This window comes from Pituophis catenifer, unplaced genomic scaffold, assembly GCF_029215685.1.
Source record: "Pituophis catenifer annectens isolate HBS135680 unplaced genomic scaffold, rPitCat1.0.hap2 SCAF_2, whole genome shotgun sequence".
Taxonomy (NCBI): domain Eukaryota; kingdom Metazoa; phylum Chordata; class Lepidosauria; order Squamata; family Colubridae; genus Pituophis; species Pituophis catenifer.
In genome coordinates this window covers 195,787,431-195,810,512 of record NW_027256882.1, presented here as the reverse complement: position 1 = coordinate 195,810,512, position 23,082 = coordinate 195,787,431, and the positions used below count along the sequence as shown (strand labels likewise).

The following is a 23,082-nucleotide window of genomic DNA, read 5'->3' as shown; positions in this document are numbered from 1 at the left end:
GATCTTGGAATAGTTCTACATAAGTTCTCCATCTTTCACAGAATCTCCCGAGTACCTAGGTAATACTATCTTCTATTTGTTAATAGTATTGTGTTTTTTCCACTGTTTCTCCCCATTCTTTTTCTTTCCTGCTTTTTACACACCAAAGAAATCCATTATGGAGAAAAAAATGAAATTAACACATAATGGTATTTGATCCACTGACTGTCTAATAAGCAGGAGGTCATAGAACCAAAGGGGATTAGGCAAGAAAAGTAGCAGCTGACTTCAGCTCCGCTACATGGAACATAGAAGGCAAAAACCTAATTTTTAAATATTTGACTTTTGTGTCAAATATTTAACCATTCCATTTCACAAATTGCATTTGAGGAACTTTCCTTGGGGAAAAAACCTTTCCTTGGTTCATACTAAACCAAAGATAATATTTTATTGATTTCAAAAGAAATTTGCTTTATATCAGAGGTCTTCAAACTTGGCAGCTTTAAGACTTGTGGACTTCAACTCCCAGAATTCTCCAGCAAGCATAGCTTCTGGGAGTTGAAGTCCACAAGTCTTAAAGCTGCCAAGTTTGAAGACCTCTGCTTTATATTAACAGTAGTTACTTTTTAAGAAATTTGCTTAAAACATTTTGACCTAAGAGGCATGGAATGAAGAAGATTAAGATAGAGTGAGAAACAAAAAAAGGACAGACATGAAAGCAAACCTCTTCTGTTTCTCAACTGCTTCCCTTGGCATTGCTAGAGTCAGGATTCTTGAGCTGGGCTGTCTCAGTAAAGACCTTGAAGGGAGGGGCCATATTGTTTCTTGATTTCCCCAGATTAACTTGCTGTTATGAATACAAAATGCAAAATGCCAGTCAAAATGAGTATACAACCACATACCCTGATAATATATAAATAATATTATATTTATTATATGACAACCAGTTTGGTGTAGCGGTTAAGGCATTAGGCTAGAAACCAAGACAGAAACCAAGTGTGAGTTCTAATCCTGCCTTAGGCACAAAGCCAGCTAGGGGACCTTGGGTCAGTAATTTTCTTTCAGCCTTAGGAAGGACACAATGGGCAAGCCACTTTTGAAAAACTTTGCCAAGAAAAGGCATTCTTCAATTTACAACTGAAATAACGATTAAATTGTGAAGGCACCAGATTACAAACTGGGAGACTGTGAATTCTAGTTCCACCTTAGGTCTGAAAGCCAGCTGAGCGACTTTGGGCCACTCACTCTCTCATTCCAAATCATCTCATAGGAATGTTGCTGTGGAGAAAATAAGAGTATTACCGTAGTTATGTTCGGTGCCTTGAGTTATTTATAAAAATAATAAAGGCAAGATAAAAATAAATCAGACATGATTGAACCAAAGAAAAAAAATATTTGTTATACCGCATAAGATCTGTGCTTGACCCCACAATATTAAAAATATTGATCTTTAGATTGTGTTTATACTATCTAAACACAGTAGTAATTGTAACTATTACTCTTCAAACTATCAGTAAATTGAAACTATCTGGGCAGAGAATATGCCAACATGTACAATTATGAGATTGGATTGTTTTGACCTGTAAATTCGCTAACACAGCTTACAATTCATGTAAACTCACTCATACATATTATCCAGAGGTGGGTTCCAGCAGGTTCTGACCAGTTCTGGAGAACCGGTAGCAGAAATTTTGAGTAGTTCGGAGAACCGGTAAATACCACCTCTGACTGGCCCCGCCCCCATCTATTCTCTGCCTCCCGAGTCCCAGCTGATTGGGAGGAAATGGGGATTTTGCAGTAACCTTCCCCTGGTGTGGGGAGGGAATGGAAATTTTACAGTATCCTTCCCCTGCCATGCCCACAAAGCCACTCCACGCCCACAAAGCCACACCCACAGAACCAGTAGTAAAAAAATTTGAAACCCACCACTGATATTCTCTCATGTAATTGCTGCCCCCAAGTATTAGCAAATTGAAAACAGACAAAAATACCATTTAAAGGCAGAAACAGAAATCTGGCCTCAAGGCAAAATTTCCCACAAAATTAGGCTGGCTGGGGAATTCTGGAAGTTAAAATCCACACATTTTAAAGTTGCCAAGGTTGAATAAATGCTACCGCAGCAACAGAGACCCATAAATTGGAAGTCGTTAAATTCTGCCCGGACTGCACAAGAGCAGACCTGTAACTGTTGTTGCCATCATACAAAATGAAAGGGACTACAGTACATGAAGAACAACAATTGCCAGTAGCACTGCATGATTCATCTCCACATACTAATAAATTAAACACTTCTTGGTACAGTATATTTACACAGGAATAATCTACCTGAACTGATCTTGAAGATGTACTAAAAAGCGTGGAGTTTTAGTACATCTTGTACATCTTTTTAGATGTACTAAAAAGGGTGGAGTTTCATTCAGAGCCTTGGTAGTACAGTGGTTTAATGCACCCTGTTATTAACACAGCTGCCTGCAATTTCTGCAGGTTCGAATCTTACCAGGCTCAAGGTTGACTCAGCCTTCCATCCTTTCTAAGGTAGGTTAAATGAGGACCCAGTTTGTGGGGGCAATAAGCTGACTTTGTATAAATATACAAAAGTATGAAGGCTATTGCTTAACGCATTGTAAGCCGCCCTGAGTCTCCGGAGAAGGGCGGCATATAAATCAAATTAAAAAAAAAAAAAGTTAAATTTTAATATAGTGAAACCATAATTTTCTTTTTTATACTAAAAGAAGCTATTGCAAATTTGGTAGGGGTCTTGAAGCAGGTGTTTGAGCAGAAAGTTTGGTGTGTCTTACACTCTGCACGAAGACGGTAGCTTGCCAGGAGAAATAGCTACTAACCTGTTCTCTACTGGGGCTCAGTATTATTAGTGCAAATAGCCTTTTGTAACTAAAAAGTGAATTTAGCAGGGAGGAAGTAGGTCAACTGAATAAAGTATCTGGATTGTTCTGTATAGTATTGTACCTGCTAAAGAAGTGTGAAGCAAGTTGGTAACTACAGCCACCCAGGTGCTCTGGTATATTCTTTGGATGCCTACCAAACTCTCTACTTTATGTGTCTGTATAATATGTATGTTTTTTAATTAAAACAAATTAGAGTGCAAGCATGCTGTAGAATCAAGCCCCCAATCTCTAGAGCCATCTGAACTCCATATTTAAACTTGCCAACTTTAAGATGTGTAAACGTCAGCTCTCAGAATTCCCAGCCAGCATATTGGCTGGCTAACTAGGGAATTCTGGGAGTTGAAGTCCACACATCTTAAATTTGTCAATTTTGAAAAACACTGATATAAAGTCTAAAGTCATTTTTAGAAAATGGTAATAGTGAATGATAGAGCTCAATGCTTTCTTTGCAAGTGTCCTTTCAAAAAAGACAGAAGTAAATTGGGGTGGTAAGTAGTAACCTGGGAAGTTAAGAAGCACTGACAAACAAGCAGCCACCTTATTGATTTGACTGAAAATAAATGGGGCATTCTGTCAAGGCCTCATCTACCCGGCAAGACCCTATGACAAACACTTCATCAATGTACTTACAGTAGTGGCCAAAATTGTGGAAACCTTTTGGGAAAAGTTTATTTTCTAAAACTAGCTAATAACACCACTTTTCTTTTTTTGAGTAGTACCATAAAATTATATATCAATGGAAAGATAATTTAATCAAGAATGCAATGCAATAACTTTTATGAAGGATTTGCTATTAGAATAGCAGTTATAAAGAAGAAAGGTGAAATGAGATATACAAAAATTAATACTTAGTTGGGTAACCTTTAGCCTTAAAACATCTTCCCATGGAGTGAACCAAGTCTTTTAGTTCTGTAGTTGTTATAATGTGAAACCAAGATTGAATGATTGCTTCTATTAACTGGGTTTTATTGCTGGGTCAGTTCTGACTAACAAGTTTCTTTAGTCGGCTCCATAGATTTTCAATTGGGTTAAGGTCTGGGCTATTCCCAGGCCATTCCAGCAATGGAATATGATTATCTTGAAACTCCAAAAAAAGTGGTGTTAGCCATCAAACCTCAAAAATACACTTTTCCCAAAAGGTTTCCACAATTTTGGCCATTACTGTACAACATATGCTGGCAAATGTCAAATGTTCTGACCATACCTAAAACACACTTTAAAGACCACAGGTAGTCCATAATTTAAGACCAGAATTTCCATTGCTAAGCAAGGTAGTTAAATGCCTCATGACCAATTTTACAGCCTTTTTTTGCCATGATTGTTAAGTTAATCGCTGCAGTGGTTAAGCAAATCATGCAGTCATTAAGTGACTCCATCTGTCCCCAATGACATTTCTGACAATTTTCTTCTCAGAAGTCATCTGGGAAGGTTGCAAATGGTGATCACATGACCCCAGGATGCTGCAACCATCACAAACACATGCTGGTTGCCAAGCAGCCAAATTTTGATCATGTGACCATGAGAATGCTGCAATAGTTGTAAATGTGAGGACCAGTTATGTCACTTTTTTTCAGTGCCATTGTAACTTTGAATAGTTGCTAAAACAAATGGTTGTAAGTTGAGGACTATTTATCTATACCTTGATATCCAACTCACCGATGAAAATTCCATACATCTTTGGTTGGCTTTGGTTTTGCAAGATCTTGTAACCTGGAAAATGAAAAATTTTTAAATATTACACGGTGATGGGGCGAAACGTCAATTCTCTAAAATTTTACAGCCTGATAAACCTTCCCAATTTCATTGAGCAACTTCCAAGTATGCGTTGCATTTAATTATATCAAGTGCTAATACCAGAGCTGCATTCCTCCAGATCTTTAACTTCCATTACTGCTAATCTGCTCTAGGAGCATTGAGAGAGAATTGACAAGGAGATTATATATTATTATTGCAAGTTCATCTGATACAGAAACCCAGATAATACATTTAGCTGATTACATTTAATCTCCAATAGTATTTTACCATGTATAAAACTTGCTTCTAGGCAAAAGCTTCATTGAGAGGCACTGATGCATTGGGGTGATAGGCCTTCAATTCAGGCTGAAACTTGTTCAAGGAGAAACATTCCTTGCCAGCCAAACACCACCCTCAAGTTCATAATGGTGTTAACAGAGAGGAGTTTGAGAATAGCTACCATGGAAGGAGGAAGAATCTTTCTCCCAGCCAGTGATAGTCACTGTGAAAGAGACAGAAAGATCTTCCTCCTTCAGCCATTAGCAACACAGGCAATAAATTAGGGCAAGTGATGGCTAGTTGCTAAGGATGTCTCTCTGTTGACATAACAGCACAGAGGTATGCAGTAGTGTCAGAAAAATTTATCTCAGGTCTAGTCAAGCTTGTAGTTCCAGATTGTGTATCAAATAGAGTGTACAATGTGGGATCACGCCAGTGCATGAAGGAATGGTAAGATGAGAGCTCTTTTGGACACCCACTTTGCTGGAGTTAACAGCAAAGTAGAGTGACCTCAACCTACTTCACCCAGGATGAGTGTTTATTAAAGGTATAGGTAAAGGTTCCCCTCGCTCATATGTGCTAGTTGTTCCTGACTCTAGGGGGTGGTGCTCATCTCTGTTTCAAAGCTGAAGAGCCAGCACTGTCCGAAGACGTCTCTGTGGTCATGTGGCTGGCATGACTAAATGCCAAAGGCGCACAGAACATTGTTATCTTCCCACCAAAGGTGGTCCTTATTTTTCTACTTGCATTTTTTACTGCTTTCAAACTGCTAGGTTGGCAGAAGCTGGGACAAGTAACGGGAACTCAGACTAGGGATTCGAACCGCTGAACTGCCGACCTTTCGATCGGCAAGCTCAGCATCTTAGCCACTGAGCCACCATGTCCCTTTTATTCCTTTTTTATTATTATTATCAATTATTATTGAATGTTTATTACACTCAAGCAAAAAAGCTAGGTGGTATTGCAGTCTTCTAAATTTTAATATGGGGCAGATTCAGATCAGCTACTGGTGGATTCCCTGTTGCCCTTTCTTCTCCCAACCAGCATCACTTCCCTGTGGGAAAAATAACCATCAGTTGTAGAAAATGTGTGGTAGGACCAGGGGTGGGTTCTAAATTTTTTTTACTATCGGTTCTGTGGGTGTGGCTTATTTTATGGGTGTGGCTTGGTGGGTGTGGGTAATGTGACTGGGTGGGCGTGGCCAACTTTTTTTTTTAACTTTTAAAAGCATTTTTTCTACAACCTTAAGAGGTTGTAGAAAAAATGCTTTGAAAAGCCTCTGACGATCCCAGCTGAGCCGCACGATCATCAGAGGCATTTTTTTTTTACTTTTAAAAGCATTTTTTCGGCTGAAGAGGTTGTAGAAAAAATGCTTTTAAAAGTTAAAAAAAAAAAGCCTCTGATGAAGTGGGCGGGGTAAGTGAGTGGCGACTGGGCCTGGGCCCGGTTCGGGGGCTGGCCAGCCAATGTTATTACCGGTTCTCCGAACTACTACAAATTTTTACTACCAGTTCTTGCAAACCGGGAGCAACCCACCACTGGGTAAGACAGAATTTAGGGGCCTCTGGGTACCACTTCCCAGAGTATTTAATTAATTTTTAATTTTTCTCCCAAAACATTTAACCGTTTTCTTTGCTATCAACTGTCCTATGTAGAGAAGAAAAAAGGAAGGAACACAAAATGTAACTGTTGTTCACCACTCAAGTGCAATTCCACCTACTAAACTGGCTAGAACAAAATACTAAACTAGATTGGTCACTTTCTGAACCTGAGAATTTTTTTCTAGTTTCCTTACATGCAGCAATTTAACTGTAATCACCTATGCAATTAAAGTTAAATCTAAATTTATGTCAAACAGGTGCTGTCAACATTCTGACACTCCCTGTGAATTCTTCCTTATACAGATTATACGGCTGTTATATCCCAAGTAAAGACTAATATTAAAATTGTTAGTATTTCTTTGCCCCTGACTTCTGTGCAATCTCCCTACCCCACATGCATAAACTAGGTAAAAAGGACATAAATATGGACAAGTTGACAATGAAGGAGAAAGAGAGTTAGCAGTTCTCTCCAGTTCTGCTTCTGATACAATAGCTGATATGCAAAATTAAACCTGATTGACATCTATGAGTATTGTGTTGAGGAAGAAAAGATTATGAAGTCATCATCAACCTTCTTAGTCCTTATAAATGTCATCACTTTATATACTAGGGGTAGAGCATATGTTTACTGGTCTTATATGTTACTTTTTCCTCATTTGTAATTTATTTTCATAGAATCAAAATAGTCTGCAGGTCAGCTACTGCAAAACAATTGCAAATAATTATGGCATCATTCATACTGGAAGACTCACTGGTTACCCAAAAAGACAAGATAAATAAATGCATTCAGTTTTTTTCTCACAATTGATAATGGGAAAAGGCAAGATAACTTTTCTCCTTTCTAGAATGCCTTCACGTCCTCAAAGTCAGTTATGTCTTGCTTTGTAAACTGAAGCCTGAATGTATCACTTTGGATATCACTCTGCAATTCCTGAACGTATCTATATAACGACTCAGATATGGGAGCTTGAGGATTTTATCTTACCGTTCATTTGAATAAAACCCATGGGAAGTAGCTGCAAGAAAAGCAGAAAAGAACAAATGGATCTGAAAATGGTGTCCATATTCTATATTTAATTATATGTTGTAAGTAATTCAGTAATGTTTGAGAGTGGTGGGATTAAATCAGCAAAATGACACATGGAATCCCATAATTTAATCCCCACCCCTTTTCTACCTCTGTGGGACATTGCCAAAATGGCAACCAGCAACTGCAGTCCTAGCAGTGAAAATTCTTTATTGATAAAGTACTAATAAGGCTCATAAAAATGCCATGAATTACAGCAAAAATGTGGCTTTGCTTAATATAACCGTCTTATATATGTTTAGAACTTCTCTATGGCAGTAGTTTCCAATCTTTTCTATGGCCCACATCCTTAGGAAATGTTTGATTAATGTTCACACTCTGTACAAAAGTAATTGTGACTTGTGACTCATCACAAAAGACCACAAGCCACTCTTTGCTGTAGCCCCTGAAATTCTATCCTGCACACCCTGGGAGTGGATCACCCCAGATTGGGAACCTTTGCTCTATGGATTCATATGGTCCTGAGAAGTGCTATGGAAGTCTGTCTCATGTAACACACCCTATGTACAACTTTTCTGGCACAGTTAATAGTTAGATCATTTATTTTTTGGGCTGTCTACATGATAGTATTTGTTTGTAACACTGACTGATAATTGAAGAATAATAATAATCCCAAAATATCTGGAGCATCACTTGAGCTCCATTAGCATTGACAAAATCAGCCAATTGCAAAAGGCAGCTTTACCTGGAACAGTTTACATCCTGAGATGATGCCATTAACAACAAATAACAACGTCTGTCTGTTCCAGGACCTTGGAAAGGACTTGGTCTCTGGATAAAAATGCCAAATGCAGTCTAAACTATAGTAATATATTCTGGAATGCTAGGAATTACGATTATCTTAAACTTTCAGATATCTCATATAATGCAGAAATAAGGGCTTTGTTTAATGAACGATGTATTTTTCTTTTGGTTTTTATTGTTTTTGTTCTAATAATTTTGTAATGAACTGCAGTTCACAAAACCTACTGCCTTTTAATAAAATTTGTTAAGTCAGTAAAGGTGCTACCAATCTCTGAATTTTTGGCTACTATAAAACTATTTCCTATATTGGTTCTGAAATGTGAGGCCCAATAAATTTATTTTCTAAAGAATTTTCTGGATGGCTGCCCACAGGGGGATGGGGGTGGGAACTATTTTATTTAGTTAATTACCAGTTGGTTAAGTGGCAAGGGCAGTTCCATATGAAATATAAATTCTAGCTATCGCAGCAATAAAAAAATTAAATAGTACATGGGTATAAATAAAAGAAATAAAAAGACTAGCTGTTATCTCTAGATTTCAGAAGACAAAGCTTGCACAGAAAAGTATTAGCACTGCTCCTGGCTTTCCTAAATTCACAAAGAGTAAAAAATAAATAAATGAGCATCACGTGGATTGATAAGCAAATTATTAATGGGATTTTCAGAAATTTACAAAATTGGTTTTTTTTAAGTATAGTATCTAAGTGCAGCATTAAATACATTTGTTGCATCCATTTGTAAACAATGAGAAATGACAGGTACGCTCAAGTGATAAAATAAAAGATGGTCTCCATAAAATCCATCCAGCTGTGCAAAGTGCTCCCTTGCAGTGGAATCAGTACAATCTAATTATCTTTAAACAAAGAAGAAAATAAGGGAGAGGGACTTATTTAGCCACGATAGCGATGATAGCTTTCCCTTCAAGCCCCCCCCTTTTTTTCTTAAATCAAAAGTAAAAAAAATAGTCTCTTTGCTTTCCCCTCCCGCGAAAATCCATTCTGTGAATAGCTGGATCTCATTCTGCGAGGTGTCATAATTGCAATGCCCAACAGAGGGCAGGTTCTACCCGGAAAGACGGTGGCGCTTTAGACGGTGTCCCCTTTACTGACCGGATCGTGGCTCGATCATCCTGCGCGATATGAATAGCCCTGCTTCTCCTAACTCACGCCTCAGCTTGCAAAGCTGAGAAAAGCGGGTGCTCGAGAGCGCACCTTGCGTTCTTCTTTGTTTCCGTCGCCACGGCAACCTGGGGAATCACTGCCGTTTGTTTCTCTTTCTTTGAACTTACTTTCTGTGCCGCGGGAGGGCGCGTAGGATCTGCACTGGTGTTATTTTTAACAGTGCAAACAGTCCAGTCACTTCGGCTCGGCCTTCGATCTAATTGCTTTTCTATGCAAGAGGATTCTGTGCAGTTATTTTATTCTAATTATTTCCTTCCCTTTGTTAATACATCTTAACACGAATATTTACTATCCGTCTGTTTGCAGTGCCTCTAGAACAAGCGTTTCTCAACCTAAGCAGCTTTAAGCCACATGGGCTTCAACTCCCAGAATCCCTCAGTCAATATGCAACCATGGAGTTGAAATTCACATGACTTAAAATTTGCTGGGATTGAGAAACACTGCTCTAAAAATCTGAAAACCAAGGAAAGGAAGTCAAGACATTTCTATCACCTTGAGGATGCATTCATCTTAGTAAAAAAAAAAGAAGTGATCATTGCAGGGAACATGGTACAATACTTTTATGCAGTGGTGGGTTTCAAAAATTTTTACTGCCGGTTCTTTGAATGTGGCTTGGTGGGCGTGGCACGGGAATGATACAGTAAAATCTCCATTCCCATCCCACTCCAGGGGAAGTTTATTGCAAAATCCCCATTTCCTCCCAATCAGCTGGGATTTGGGAGGCAGCGAATAGATGGGGGCGGGGCCAGTCATAATTTTTACTACCGGTTCTCCAGAACTGGTCAGAACCTGCTGAAACCCACCTCTGCTTTTATGTCAGTAAAATGCACAATTAAAGAAAAATATTCTGATTTAATTAAAAAAAAAGTTTTCACATTCAAGCAGAAAACATTTCTAGAAAAGTTTGGTAAAATTTTTATTCGTACAAAATTTTTAAAAAGTTTTTTATCTTGTTTTAAAAGCAAAAGCAGTGTCTTCTGTTACATTTTCTTGCTAATGTCAATGTAACCTGGCACTACTACCACCACCAAATATTTCTTAAAAGAATTTTATTGCGTTGATGAAAATACCTCTGCTGAAAATTGCAATGATATTGAATGGGACTAGATCACAGGAGCCACTAAGTTTCTGCAGGCAAAGCCATTATAAGTTGTAAAAGATAATAATGTCACAGTGAAGCAAAGAATGAGAGGATTAATACCACCCTTTCTCCACCGTTAATATTTCACAGGAAATGTTTCCCATTAATTGTCCCTGCCCCCAGTTCACAGGGGCACTTTTACACTGAAATATCCAGGTTTTCAGTCTTAAGACAGAAAACTGGGTGGAGGAACTGTTTTAAAACATTACCACGCTATTTTAAAAGATGACAACCCATTTTTGAAGATTGGGTTTTGACCTCTTGGGTCATTCTGGCTGATGCTTTAAAAGTGACAGCTGGTTATGTGAAAATCAAAAAAAGAAGGTGCTTGGTATTGCATCTGAATTGGCTGAGACCTTGTAATCACAAAGCCAGATTCATCTTTTCACAAACAGCTTTGACCACAACTTTTCTGAGTGGACTATAAAGTTATTACAACAATAAAAACAAAACATACAATGTAAGAAAAATAAAGACGCTATCCCAATGTTGTATGGGGTACTTAAACTTTTCAAGACACTCTTAATTCTTCAAGGAATTTATATTAAGACTACTAGTATTATTAAATGACCAATCAATGAAACTAACAGAAATACAAAGCCATGAGACAGCATGGCAAATAAATTATATAATACAATATAAAAATAGGAGATAAGAACAATGAGCTATCTAAAATATATCAGCCAGCTAAGCCTAAAATCAAATCAAAATTGTTAATATTTTTGTAAAACTAAAATAAAATGTCACCGTGAGCTTATAGCTTGTGGAACCAAGGTATATTTGTTACAAATGGAACAAAGTGGCATGATTGGTAGTCTAGTGGATGTTTAAGGTGCTTCCTGCTTAACAATCCTTATTTAGCAGCCATTTGAACAGTGGTACTTTTGCCTAGTCCTGAAATTCCTACCAGTTTAGTATCCTGCACTCAGGCGGTCAGCACTTGCAACTTTATTTGCTGATTTCCGACAAAGCAATGGAGAACCTGGCAGGAGGTTACAAATGGCAACCGTGTGATGTCCTTGCTTAATGATTGCAATGATTTCCTTAACCACAGCAACAGGAGTGCCAGAATTGTCCTTGTTAATCAAAGGTTATTTGTATAACCCTGTATAGATAACTCCAGTTTATTGATGTCAGCCCAGAGCAGATTTTCATACTGTAGTTAACAGAACAAAATGGAGCTATTGAGTAACATTGGTACCAGAGCTCAGATATGAGATGCTTATCTTGTCTGATAGAACATTTAGCACAGGAGAATTAAGCCAGCATGCAGGACCTGTAAAACAGGCATTATAATAAAACGCCCTCAACTGCCTCTTATTTTTCCTCTTCACTCTTGACTTAATCAACTGGTTAATTTTCCATTTAACAAGGGACTTAAGATGTATTCTAAAGATACCTAAACTCGAGAGTATAGTAGTTGATATCAAGAAATTCCCTAGAACAGGACATTGTAACACCTAGGCATCTATGAACGCTTTTTGAATTACAGATAAGATGGATGTATCATCTGTGTACAAGAGGATTGAAATAAGTTAGTGGGCAGGTGTTGGGAGCAGTGGCACTCTGGTTTAAAAAGAGCTACATCAATGTCATTTACACAGAAGTTAAACAAGGGGTCAAGGTTACAGCACTGTTTGACCTCTTTGTGGACAGAGTTGTTAAATTGCCATTACGATTGCCTCTAACCTGTGTTGCATTTTGATGTAGCAAAATTATCAATTTGACAAGTGATGATCAATGGATGCTTGCTACAGGTAATTTCCTCATAGACTCTCTCAAGGGCCTAAATGAGAGCAACATTAGGCTAGGAATACTTTTCAGCCAAATGGTGCAGAATTGCACACTGATCCATGGTGGAATATCCTGATCCAAAGTATGCTAGTTCAGGGGCTAAGACAGTGATGGCTAACCTTTTCCGGACTGAGTTTCCCAAAGCGCATGCACACCTGAATGCGCACCCCTGCACCCCCAAAATGCAATGCACGTGCAGTCCCCGCACAAGTGCCCCACCCCCCCTCGCATGCGCATGTGCCCTCCCCCACACCCAACAAATGCATGGCAGAGACCCGAATACCAGCTGGCCGGCGGGAGGCACATGTGACATGTGCAGTGGAGCTAAACTGGGGCAATGGCTTATGTGCCATCAGAGAGGGTGCTGCATGCCACCTCTGGCACACGTGCCATAGTTTCGCCATCACAGGGTCAAGATATTCTCCGAATACATAGTCTATATAAACATTTATAGTCAAAAATTGAGCATAGAATTTACTAATTACTGGCATTAATTTAATTAGGCAATAATTAATTGGTTTTGCCCATCACCTTACTTGTATAATAATTCTTACCTGAAGAATTATTAATGGCACTAAGTAGGAGAGCTAATACAGAGACCCACCAATAAGGATTTGTTTTCAACCATTCTGGCATAATCCTATTTTTACCTGGGGTGTACCATTTTTAAACCAAGAAAATCAGTTTTAGATCTCTGTTTGTGTGAAGCTGGGGACCAATCTGGGTATGGATCAGATATGGTGAGCCAAGAGAATTACTACCAAAGGGTGCAGAGTAGGTTACCAAAATATTTTGTCTTTATTCTAAAAATATGAAGTCATTAGCACTGGGATCAGTGCTAGATGCCAGAACAATCATCCTTATTAATTACTGCCTGTTGGAACTCTATCTCATTAATGCATAGTACTGTATTTTCTCTCTAAGAAGGAATTTTTTCACCATTCTTTTATTACCAGAAATGTTTCATGATAGGGAGAATCACTGCCAAACTGAGCACTTCTATAAACTGGGTTAGTATAGCCTTCACTCGAACACTATTCTTACAAACCAAGGTTTGGGTTGTTTATTTGAACAATGGGTTGGAGTTTGATTAGGCAGTTCTAAGGTAAATCAGTCACTTTTTTGAACAGTGGCAAAAAATGTTAGAAGTATCCTTGATTGTACCAATGAGTTGTTTCAAATGGTTGATCTACAATTTAAGAAATTAGGTTGCAGCATTTTAGTAGTGTTTCTTACTTTCTTTTCCAGGATTCCTTCTCACTTTTAAAACTTACAAAGAACCCCAAAATAGCTGTTACTTGCACAGATTACATTCATCAACATTTACTGTATTAAAAATTAAAATGGACATGTGCTACTGTTAACTGCTTCATTTCATTTGATGGCATTTTAATAAGTGTATTGTTTTTCAACGTAAGCTGTCACATAATTTTGATTTTGCAGACTCCTGAAAGGATCACACTTTGAGAAACACTGTACTAGACTGTATTGTCTGGTACCTATCAGATGAGTGACAAAGCAGATGGGGCAAAATTGAGGGGCAGTTGTCTTCATTCTGTAGACTCAAGGAAAAGGAGTCTATTAATGATAAGTGATTACTGTCAAGATGGAAGTTAATACTAAAATTTAAACAGTAAGGGACTGAATCTTCAGAAATCAGCATGAACTCTACAACACAAGTTCCTCTAGAGTCCCAAAAAGGTGAGTTTACCCTATCACCTGGAGTAGACCTATGAAGACCTTCAGGGCAAATTTTATCAATTGAAGCAAACCCCACTCTATTCATTCTCATATCAATTCTCTCTCATTCTCCATATCAATGTTTTTTATCTTTAGATTTCCAATGAACCAACCCGATTAGGCAGAAGTCTGGGATGTTAAAATGCTGGAGCACAGTCTCATTGGCTCCTATGCTACCATTAAAATCTCCTCCTATTATTAATACTGGCCTTGGAATTTGGTCATTTGATTGAAAAGCCAGTTTTGAACAAGATCTCATTTCTCTTAATTTTAGAAATATGACTCTGAGGGATTAAACAGTAAATAAACATTAGTGAAGAAATTGGTAGAACCAAATTTTAAAGGAGATGCTAACTGAACACACACTAAAGCTGGTGAAATGTGGGCATGCAGTTTACAGGTAGTGGAGATTAAGATGTTTGTATCTCCTAGACTTTTTCCAGGATGTTTTCTGTCCCTAACATTTAGGCCTTCCCATGGTGCCCAATCACTTCTGTAATCAAGTCCATCATCTTTGCTGCCAATTATCGTCTTTTTTCCTCAACATTTTCCAGCATTATAGACTTCTCAATAGTCCATCTTATGTTTAAAATATAATTTGAATTTGGTCATTTGTGCCTCAAGTGAGGGCTTTAGATTTTTCTGTAAACCATAAATTTGTTTTCTTGTCTAATCGTATTTCCAGAGGCCTCCTCGAACTTCAAAGTCCAAAGTATCAATACTATATCCTATTTTTTTAATTCCAGGATTGAATTCAGCAATACTGTTAATGAACAAAACTGAGATAATACTAAGAAAACTGTGGAGTAGTTCTGCTTAATTATCCTTCCTTGGAGTGTCCCAAGGAAAGATCAGGAATAGGTATAGGGATAGGTATATATTCCATTAAATTTTTCTCAAGTATGAAAATAATTTATAACCTCTACAGTTATTTGAACATGAAATCTCTAGTCCCTAAAACACTCATAAGGTATAATATTTTCTCTATGCCCTGTATATAAGAGATAATCAGTATTTAGCCAGGCTAGCAACTTTGGCCTCCTCTGAAATGCTACACAATAGGTTTTTTTGTTTTTTTTTAAAGGAAAGCTGACACAGAAATATGCATTGAAATTGAAGGAGTGATCAAATATGAAACCTAGAAAAAGAAATACATATTATATATAGAAATGTTGGGCTCTCAGAGCGTACTACCCTTCTTTTCTGCTAAAGCACTTCTAAACAAAACATTTCTTTCCATTTCAAAACCATTTTCATAGCAATTCTGTATCTGGGGTTTGATCGCCATCAAGATTAGAAGAGACGCTACTCATAGTTGCTATTGCATGTCCCCTATTATGGCATTCCATTCCGTCTCATTATCACAGAATTTCTGACACCAGCTGTGTAATCAGTTCCCGGGTATCTTTCAAGCCGGAAGAGATCTCTAAGCCCTCCTTTGCCACATGTGTACCAATCAGAAATATCTTCCTTTCGTCTCCAATTTCAGATAAAGCCAAAGCGTCATGAATGTCTGTGATACAATATGCATCTGCAAGATCCTGTCCGACAAAAGAAAGAAACATATTAATCTATTCAGTTTGGCTTTTTTAAAGCAGGGTTGCAATAATCTCGTTCACAGACCTGTCAAAACACCTAGTAAAATTCTGAAGAAACAATATTCCCAGGGGCAAAGAATTTATTATTCTATTATACAAGCTTTTCATGGGATGGTTTCTTCACACTAGATATAAGTAAACTAAATTAAAATTAGTTTAATTAATTAGACTAATTTTCAAAAAAGACCAAATTTACAGCTGACATTTGGGCCACTCTTGCTATCATGTCCCAGAAGCAGCATTTCTCTGTTGTTCAAGCACTGGGGGAGATCTGTAGGACAGTGGTAGATGCATAAGAAATCCAACAAACTTGTAGGAAATTCGCTCCAAATCTTAGCTTTCATATCTGTTTTCTATTTAGATACAGATGCAATATGGAAACAGTTGTCTTCTTCCATTATTTCTTTTCAATCTACATTGCTGCAATTTCTTGAGGGTATCTCATCCAAGTTTTAACCAGATCTGACTCTATTTAACTTTCCCGTATAAGATCAATGTTCCTTACATGAAATCTTTTCTGAAGGGAATCTTCCCGATGGCTTTTTTCCATTGAACTTATAAGAGACAGTACATACTGAAATATTTCTCAGGGTGGTATTTAAATTTATTAGCTTTATTCCTGAAAGAATAAAAATCAAGATGATTTTTTCTCTTTCAGCCCTACAAAGGAAGTAATAGCAAACTAGTTCCAAAAGATTTGCAAAGAAAACTGCAAGGACTGATTCAGGCAGTAACCAGCAATTAACAATGATTGAAAGTGTGTGTCGACACACATACAAAAGATTAAAAACCCATTGTGTTTGAAAAGATTCTCTGAGATAGCCTTTTAATGGATATGAATTCAGCAGTCTCTTGCTGTATGATGCTGGAGAAATTGGATTGCTCTAAGATAGTAATTTTAAATTCTGTAATTGAATATCCTAACGGATTAAAATGCTGTAATATTACTTTGTCCTCTGTTGAACAGTATCAGATCATTTCAATTACTATTCCATCTGTTTTATCTTTGAAGTCTGGAGCAACTGATCCCATCTTCAAAGGGCTTGTGCTTAATGCAATCCTTTTCTTTGTGCACAATGGAACCCTGTGACAATTTAGCCTACACCTGCATCTTAACTGGTCATGTACAGATTTTTTTGTGTTAGAAAAGATAAAATCAACTAGCAAGCCTTGTGGTAAAGAAAGGTTATCTGCCTGGATCTTTTCAGTTTCAAGTTCTAAGTTCACAGTTCTTACCTGTAAGACAAAACACAAAAAGGTAATCCTTTATTGCTGCCCCCCCCCCCCGAGGCTGAGAAACTAAACCCCAAATGAGAGTCAAGCAAAATTAATCTTGATTAATCATCTAAAGATGGCATAAGACTTTTTGTATGTGATAGATACCTTGCTTCGACGCTCCTTGTTTTTCTTATTGGTTTGATAACATGACTTGTAAATTGACTAGATGGATTTGCTTTTTGCATATTGCTATTATAATTTTACTGATTAGCAACTATCTTAAAAGAGAAAATAAGTAAGTAGATCCCACCAAAATAATACAGAGGAGATGGATGGATCCTTTCCTTTTTTTCTTTTCCATAATTTTTTTTTATTTTTATTTCTCATAAACATATTTACGTGCACAGTCTCTTATCCATCATTAATCATTGATCATTCATCTTATCCTTTAATTTTCATTTTTATTTGTTCAGGACTGCTTTTTACCATTTCCTCTTCTTTGCTTTACAACAATCTTTCCTCCTCTTCTTCCCTCCTCTTCCTTCTTCTGTTCCTTTCTACTTTCTTTGTTCCTCCTCTCCTCCCCTTCTACCTCCCCTACTCCACTCTTCTTCCTCCCTTTCTAACCCTCTCTCCTACTCTTCTTCCCCTCCCTTTTCTTCCTCTCCTTTTCCTTCTTCTATCCCTCTCTCTCCTTTCCTCTCGTCTCCCCTCCTTCCCTCTTTCTATTCCTCTCTCCTTTCCCAATCCTTTGTTGTATCCATTTTCAATTTAATCTAGAATGGTATTCGAGCAACCCTGATTTTCTATTTACATATATCTTCATTTCAAATTCTTTTTGGTTTAATAATTACATGTTTTATCATTCATGTACACTTTTATAGTAACACTTTTTTTCTTCCCCCCCCTTCCCCCTTTTCCATTTACCTAGGCATTATCTGAGTTTCTATTCTTTTTATTGTCTTTTCTCTTATTTGTCTTTTCCCTATCCACTTCATCTCTCTATCTTTATATGGCTCCTTTCCTATCTGCAGCAATAATGCCCCCATAGATTGACAGTAGACGATTTCTGCTCAGCATTTGTATTGCGAGAACTCATAAGTTTCTATTCTTTCTCTGCTGCTCTTTACCGCTGTAAGAAGCTGCTGAGATGATAATTTTGATATTTATCAAAAAAAAAAATTGTCATCAGTTTTTAGATAACATTGAACCTTTACTTCTCTTGGACATCTGAATCAGAAGAGGCTCTCTCTATTGGTATTTGAGAGTTGCTTGAAAGCTGTTATTGGCCACAGATAGTCTTTGACTTATGACCACATTTGAGACTTCTTGTTCAGTGAGGCAGTTCTTAAGTGAACCACACCTTATTTTACAACCTTTTTTGCTGTGGTCATTGAGCGAATCACTGAGTTCATTAAGCGAAGCAAATCTGGCTTCCCCCACTGACTTTAGTTATCAGAAGCCATCAGAAAGTTAAAAATGGTGATCATATGGCCCTGGGGTGCTGCAACCATCATAAATCTATGCTGCTTGCCAAGGGCCCTAATTCTGATCATGTGACCACAAGAGACACTGTATGACTGTTGTGTGAGCATAACTCAGTGCCGCAATAACTCTGAATGGCCGCTGAATAAATGGTTGTAAATTGAGGACTACCTGCATGCAACTACTAACAAAAGCAGAATCCAAGTAACTTAGAAGGTAAACTGCACTGTAAAAAAAAAATACATTTTACAGGATTTTAGAATATATTTGCTCATTCCACCAGGAGACAACTAGGAAAAATATTAGAATGGAAGCTGGAAACTTTTGAAGACCAAACATTACCTAACACGCTACTGTTAGCTGTCTTTGGCAAATATCTTAGTAAATGCTATCACATCGTGACATTTGTCTCAACAATTGTCTCTTTAACTTTGAGATAAAGTCCAATGATTTTCCAGATTTAAATAATCCAGACTACAGTAATGATACCAGAGAATACAGTATTTAGGTTTTATAGATAGAAATCACATATGTTTTGCCATGTGTAAGTACAGGAGGTCTGTAAAACATGGGTCAGAAAGCTTGCCAGGGATTTGAAGCCACTGTCCTGTCCTATTACTATGTGCCTATATGGAGACCCAGTTTGGTGTAGTGGATAACGCACCAGGCTAGAAACTGGGAGACCATGAGTTTTAGTCCAGTTTTAGGCATAAAGCTTAGCTGGGTCAGCTTGGCCAGTTATTCTTCTCAATCCCAAGAAACTTTAAGAAGAAAACTACCTGCAAAAAATCTTTGCGAGAAAACTATAGGGACTAGACCAGATGGTCACCAGTCATCAAGACTTGAGTTGAAGTCACAAAACAAACAAACAATGCTACCTAACCATATACTATTAGTGCATCATGATATACAGTAGTATAGTAGCTAGGCTGCTGACTTTGATCGAGAACTGCTAGGCTCATATTTTGCTAGAAATGAAAACCAAAGGGTCATTGTTTTAACCAAACTATTAATTTTACTTACAGAACAGCGTAAATAATAATGCGATACCATTAATAAGACAAATTGATTATAACCAATGACCACAAATCTGTGTCACAGGTGAAACTGATCCTTTTTTTTCTGCACTGAACCATTACAGAAATTATTGAATGATATTCTTGTTATAGAATTAAGGTTTCTCACACACTCACCAGAAAGGTACCATTTCTGCTCTGGGTTCTACAGTTTATATTTACCTGCTTATTGGCTAGAATCATTACTGGCAACGTAGAATTACTCTGGACCAACTGATGAAGAAGTGTTTTTGCAACTGGGAAGCGTTCATGATCTGCTGAGTCTACAACATAGATCAGCAGCAGGACTCTCGGCATATACATCTTCCAATACTCTCTTAAAGACTCACTGCCCCCAACTGTAAATCAATAATATAGAAAAACAATCAGCAATTATCAATTAAAACTCCCATCAGCATAGTAAAACTTTCAACAGAAGGCGTTTCATACCCATTTCACAGAAATGCTGAAGTATGATAGAAAATCTTCCCAAAATTTATCAAGCATAATTCAAAATATAGCAGAAAAACACTAAGGTTAAAGCACAGACATTCAACTGGAATTAAGATATAGAATAAAAAATGATAATACCAAACGTTGGGATGGATCTTATGACACAGCAGTTTTTAAATTGAATGTGTGTGTGTAAAAATAAAACCTTGTTTGAACCAAATCATATTCTTCTAAACTTTTCCCCTCATTCCATAGTTTAATCCTTTAAAAGTAAAAAGCTAAGTGTAGGAATCAAGACCCAACAGGATATAATCTACTGAGTTTTATAATTCCTATCTTCATTAGTATGCCTTTATTGTAATAATTATACAAAGGTAACATACTGGTAATTATTATAACACATTTTAAAGTATTCCTAGTATTTTAGCTCAATGAAGAAAATAGCTAAATTTTACTAGATATATTGTATTGGCTTATATAAAACAATTATATTTATTGGAAACAAAACTTTAACACACGCAGTATTTTATCAGGGAAATGGAGGGGGAGATTTTTACAGCACTGTTTCGTTGAGAAGGCATAAAATAGATGATTTTTAAAAAATGTTTCTTATAAATTAGATATGCTTACTTTCTAGGAATTCCATCTTTGTTTCTTCTGTATTGACACACACTGCATTGAAACCTTTGGTGGGAACTGTGTTGCGCTTTACATGGTTAGTTGCTAGTGAATAGAGAACACTGGTTTTTCCAGCCCCATCTAAGCCTAGAACCAATATTTGCTTGTTGGATGGTTTATCCTACAAAATACAAGACCAAACAATTATCAGAAAAGAGAGTTATTTAGTAGACATTTGAACAAATAAAATAATGGAGTGATGATTATGTGGTCAACTTTACTTACTAGTGACTGACCATATATATTATACCGACTACATATAAATTGGGCTAGAATTCCAGGTCAGCATAGTTACATTATTCAATGTAAGTACCTATCAAATGTTCTAATTAGATTTGTTTTGGCTACTTCAACATAAAATTGTTACAAGTGACAAAAGATGTTTAGAAACTGAAATAGCTAATTTTCCAAATGTTGTTATAGCAACTGTTGAATGGTAGTTCACTGTTTTTGAACTTAATTGGAGTAGCTAGGTGGGTTGGCAGATAATTAAGAGTTCTCAGCAGACACGTAAAAGCAGAAAAGTTCTTCTAGAAATCTGGACATTAGAAAGCTACACAAATGGGCTATAATTACAGACAAGCCTATAAACAGCTATCCAAAATATGCATATTACTCTGAAAATTATACTGATATTATAATTTACAGCTGAGATAGGTATCTGGTGATCCTCTAGTGCACAGATGTCAAACTTGCCATGTCACATTGCCGTCACGTGACTTTTCATGACATTTTCCCCATTGGCGGAGCTAGGTGGGCATGGCCCGCAGGCCACCAGTTTGACATCCCTGCTCTAGTGGTTACTAAACTTCAAGTCCTGGCAGCCAATAAAACCAAGGATGCTTTGAGCTATAGCTCTACAAATCCAGTCTTCTTGGAATTTGGGCTGCCTTAACAAATCAAACATATAATAACAAAATCCAGAGGGTCAAATGTTTCCCATCCTAAAAAATCATAATGGTTACCAAATCCATCAACAGTAACATATCAAAACAGACAAACCAGTCTTCTCAATCTAAAATCTTTCAATCTATCTTTAAATCAAAATTCCATAGGCCCCAGCCAATAAGGGCAAATATTATAAAGGTATGAAGAATGGATGTGCAAAAGATACTAGGATGTTAGAAAGGCAACTGAAGCAAAAATGGCCTCCTTCATTAATTTGCCTCCACGGCATGTAACCAGCCAACAAAGAGAACAGACTTTTGGATTTCCCTCTATCAATAAGAATAGCAGTTACTGATAGCCATCTCATAATGGAAACTTGTTTTTTTGTAGAGATCCATAGTAAAGCCAGATACAAAATAGTAGAGGAAACAGGAATAAAGGCAAACCCCATTACCTAGAGCTACTTGTGAACAATAAACTAGGCTGGTTTACATGCAAATACAAAATTATTTGTCAGTTATTATACATGTGAATAGCAACCACACAAAGAAGAAAAAGTAAAACCATTTTTTAAACAACTGAACAATGCCAGATGGAAAAGTCCTGTTGATTTGGTCTATTTTTTTTTCTCCATTTTTATATGCCGCCCTTCTCCGGAGACTCAGGGTGGCTTACAATGCGTTAAGCAATAGCCTTCATACTTTTGTATATTTTTATACAAAGTCAGCTTATTGCCCCCACAAACCGGGTCCTCATTTTACCCACCTTAGAAAGGATGGAAGGCTGAGTCGACCTTGAGCCTGGTGAGAATTGAACTCGCAGTAATTGCAGGCAGCTGGATGTTAAATGCTGCCTTAGTAGGAGGCATTAGCCTCCTACGCCACTCAGGCTCCTCAGGGTCTAGGACCGTGATAGCGAACCTATGGCACGCGTGCCACAGGTGGCACGCGGAACCATATTAGTGGGCACGCCAGCTCAGCTCTGGGGCGCATGCGCGCGCCAGCCAGCTGATTTTCGGGCCTTCTGGGCCCACCAGAAGTAGGGAAACAGGCTGTTTCCTGCCTCTGGAGGGCCTGGGGGCAGGGTGGGGAAGGCCCGTTTTTCTTTCTTACCTGGCTCCAGATCCTCTCTGTGTATCTGGGAAGGGCGAAAACAGCCTTTCCCACTCCCTTGGAGGCCCTACGGAGGCTGAATTGAGAATTTCCCGACTCCTGGTGGGACAGGAAGTGATGTTTTTTCCTGTCCCCAGCCTCCAGAGACTCCTAGAGACTCCTAGAGAGGTTCTGGAGGCTGGGGACAGCAAAAAATGTCACTTCCTGTCCCACCAAGAGTTGGGAAATGGGCCCTTTCAGCCTCTGTAGGGCCTCCAAGGGAGTGGGAAAGGCTGTTTTCGCCCTTCCCAGATACAGAGAGGATCTGGAACCAGGTAAGAAAGAAAAACGGGCCTACCAGGCCATCATGTGCCAGGAGGGGGGGAGTGGGGAGTGCATGCATGCACGTGCGCGCACGACCCTCCCCCGCC

General features: G+C 37.9%; 1 protein-coding gene across 8 annotated transcripts in view; it reads right to left on the bottom strand.

Moving 5' to 3' along the window:
* Positions 1-23,082, bottom strand: part of ARL9 (ARF like GTPase 9) — a 43,474-nt gene that overhangs the window by 17,064 nt on the left and 3,328 nt on the right. For 2 of the 8 annotated variants that reach the window (XM_070938470.1, XM_070938471.1), the window contains exons 2-6: positions 20,625-20,793; positions 19,725-19,900; positions 7,485-7,515; positions 4,525-4,595; positions 704-826 (exon numbers count right to left, since the gene is read on the bottom strand). In XM_070938470.1, the coding sequence (XP_070794571.1) occupies positions 716-826; positions 4,525-4,595; positions 7,485-7,515; positions 19,725-19,900; positions 20,625-20,793 (558 nt within the window). In that variant the 3' untranslated portion in view covers positions 704-715. Of the gene's footprint in view, positions 1-703; positions 827-4,524; positions 4,596-7,484; positions 7,516-12,717; positions 15,727-19,724; positions 19,901-20,624; positions 20,794-23,082 lie in introns of those variants that run through there. The other 6 variants (XR_011600073.1, XM_070938468.1, XM_070938474.1 and 3 more) reach the window with 5 other exon arrangements.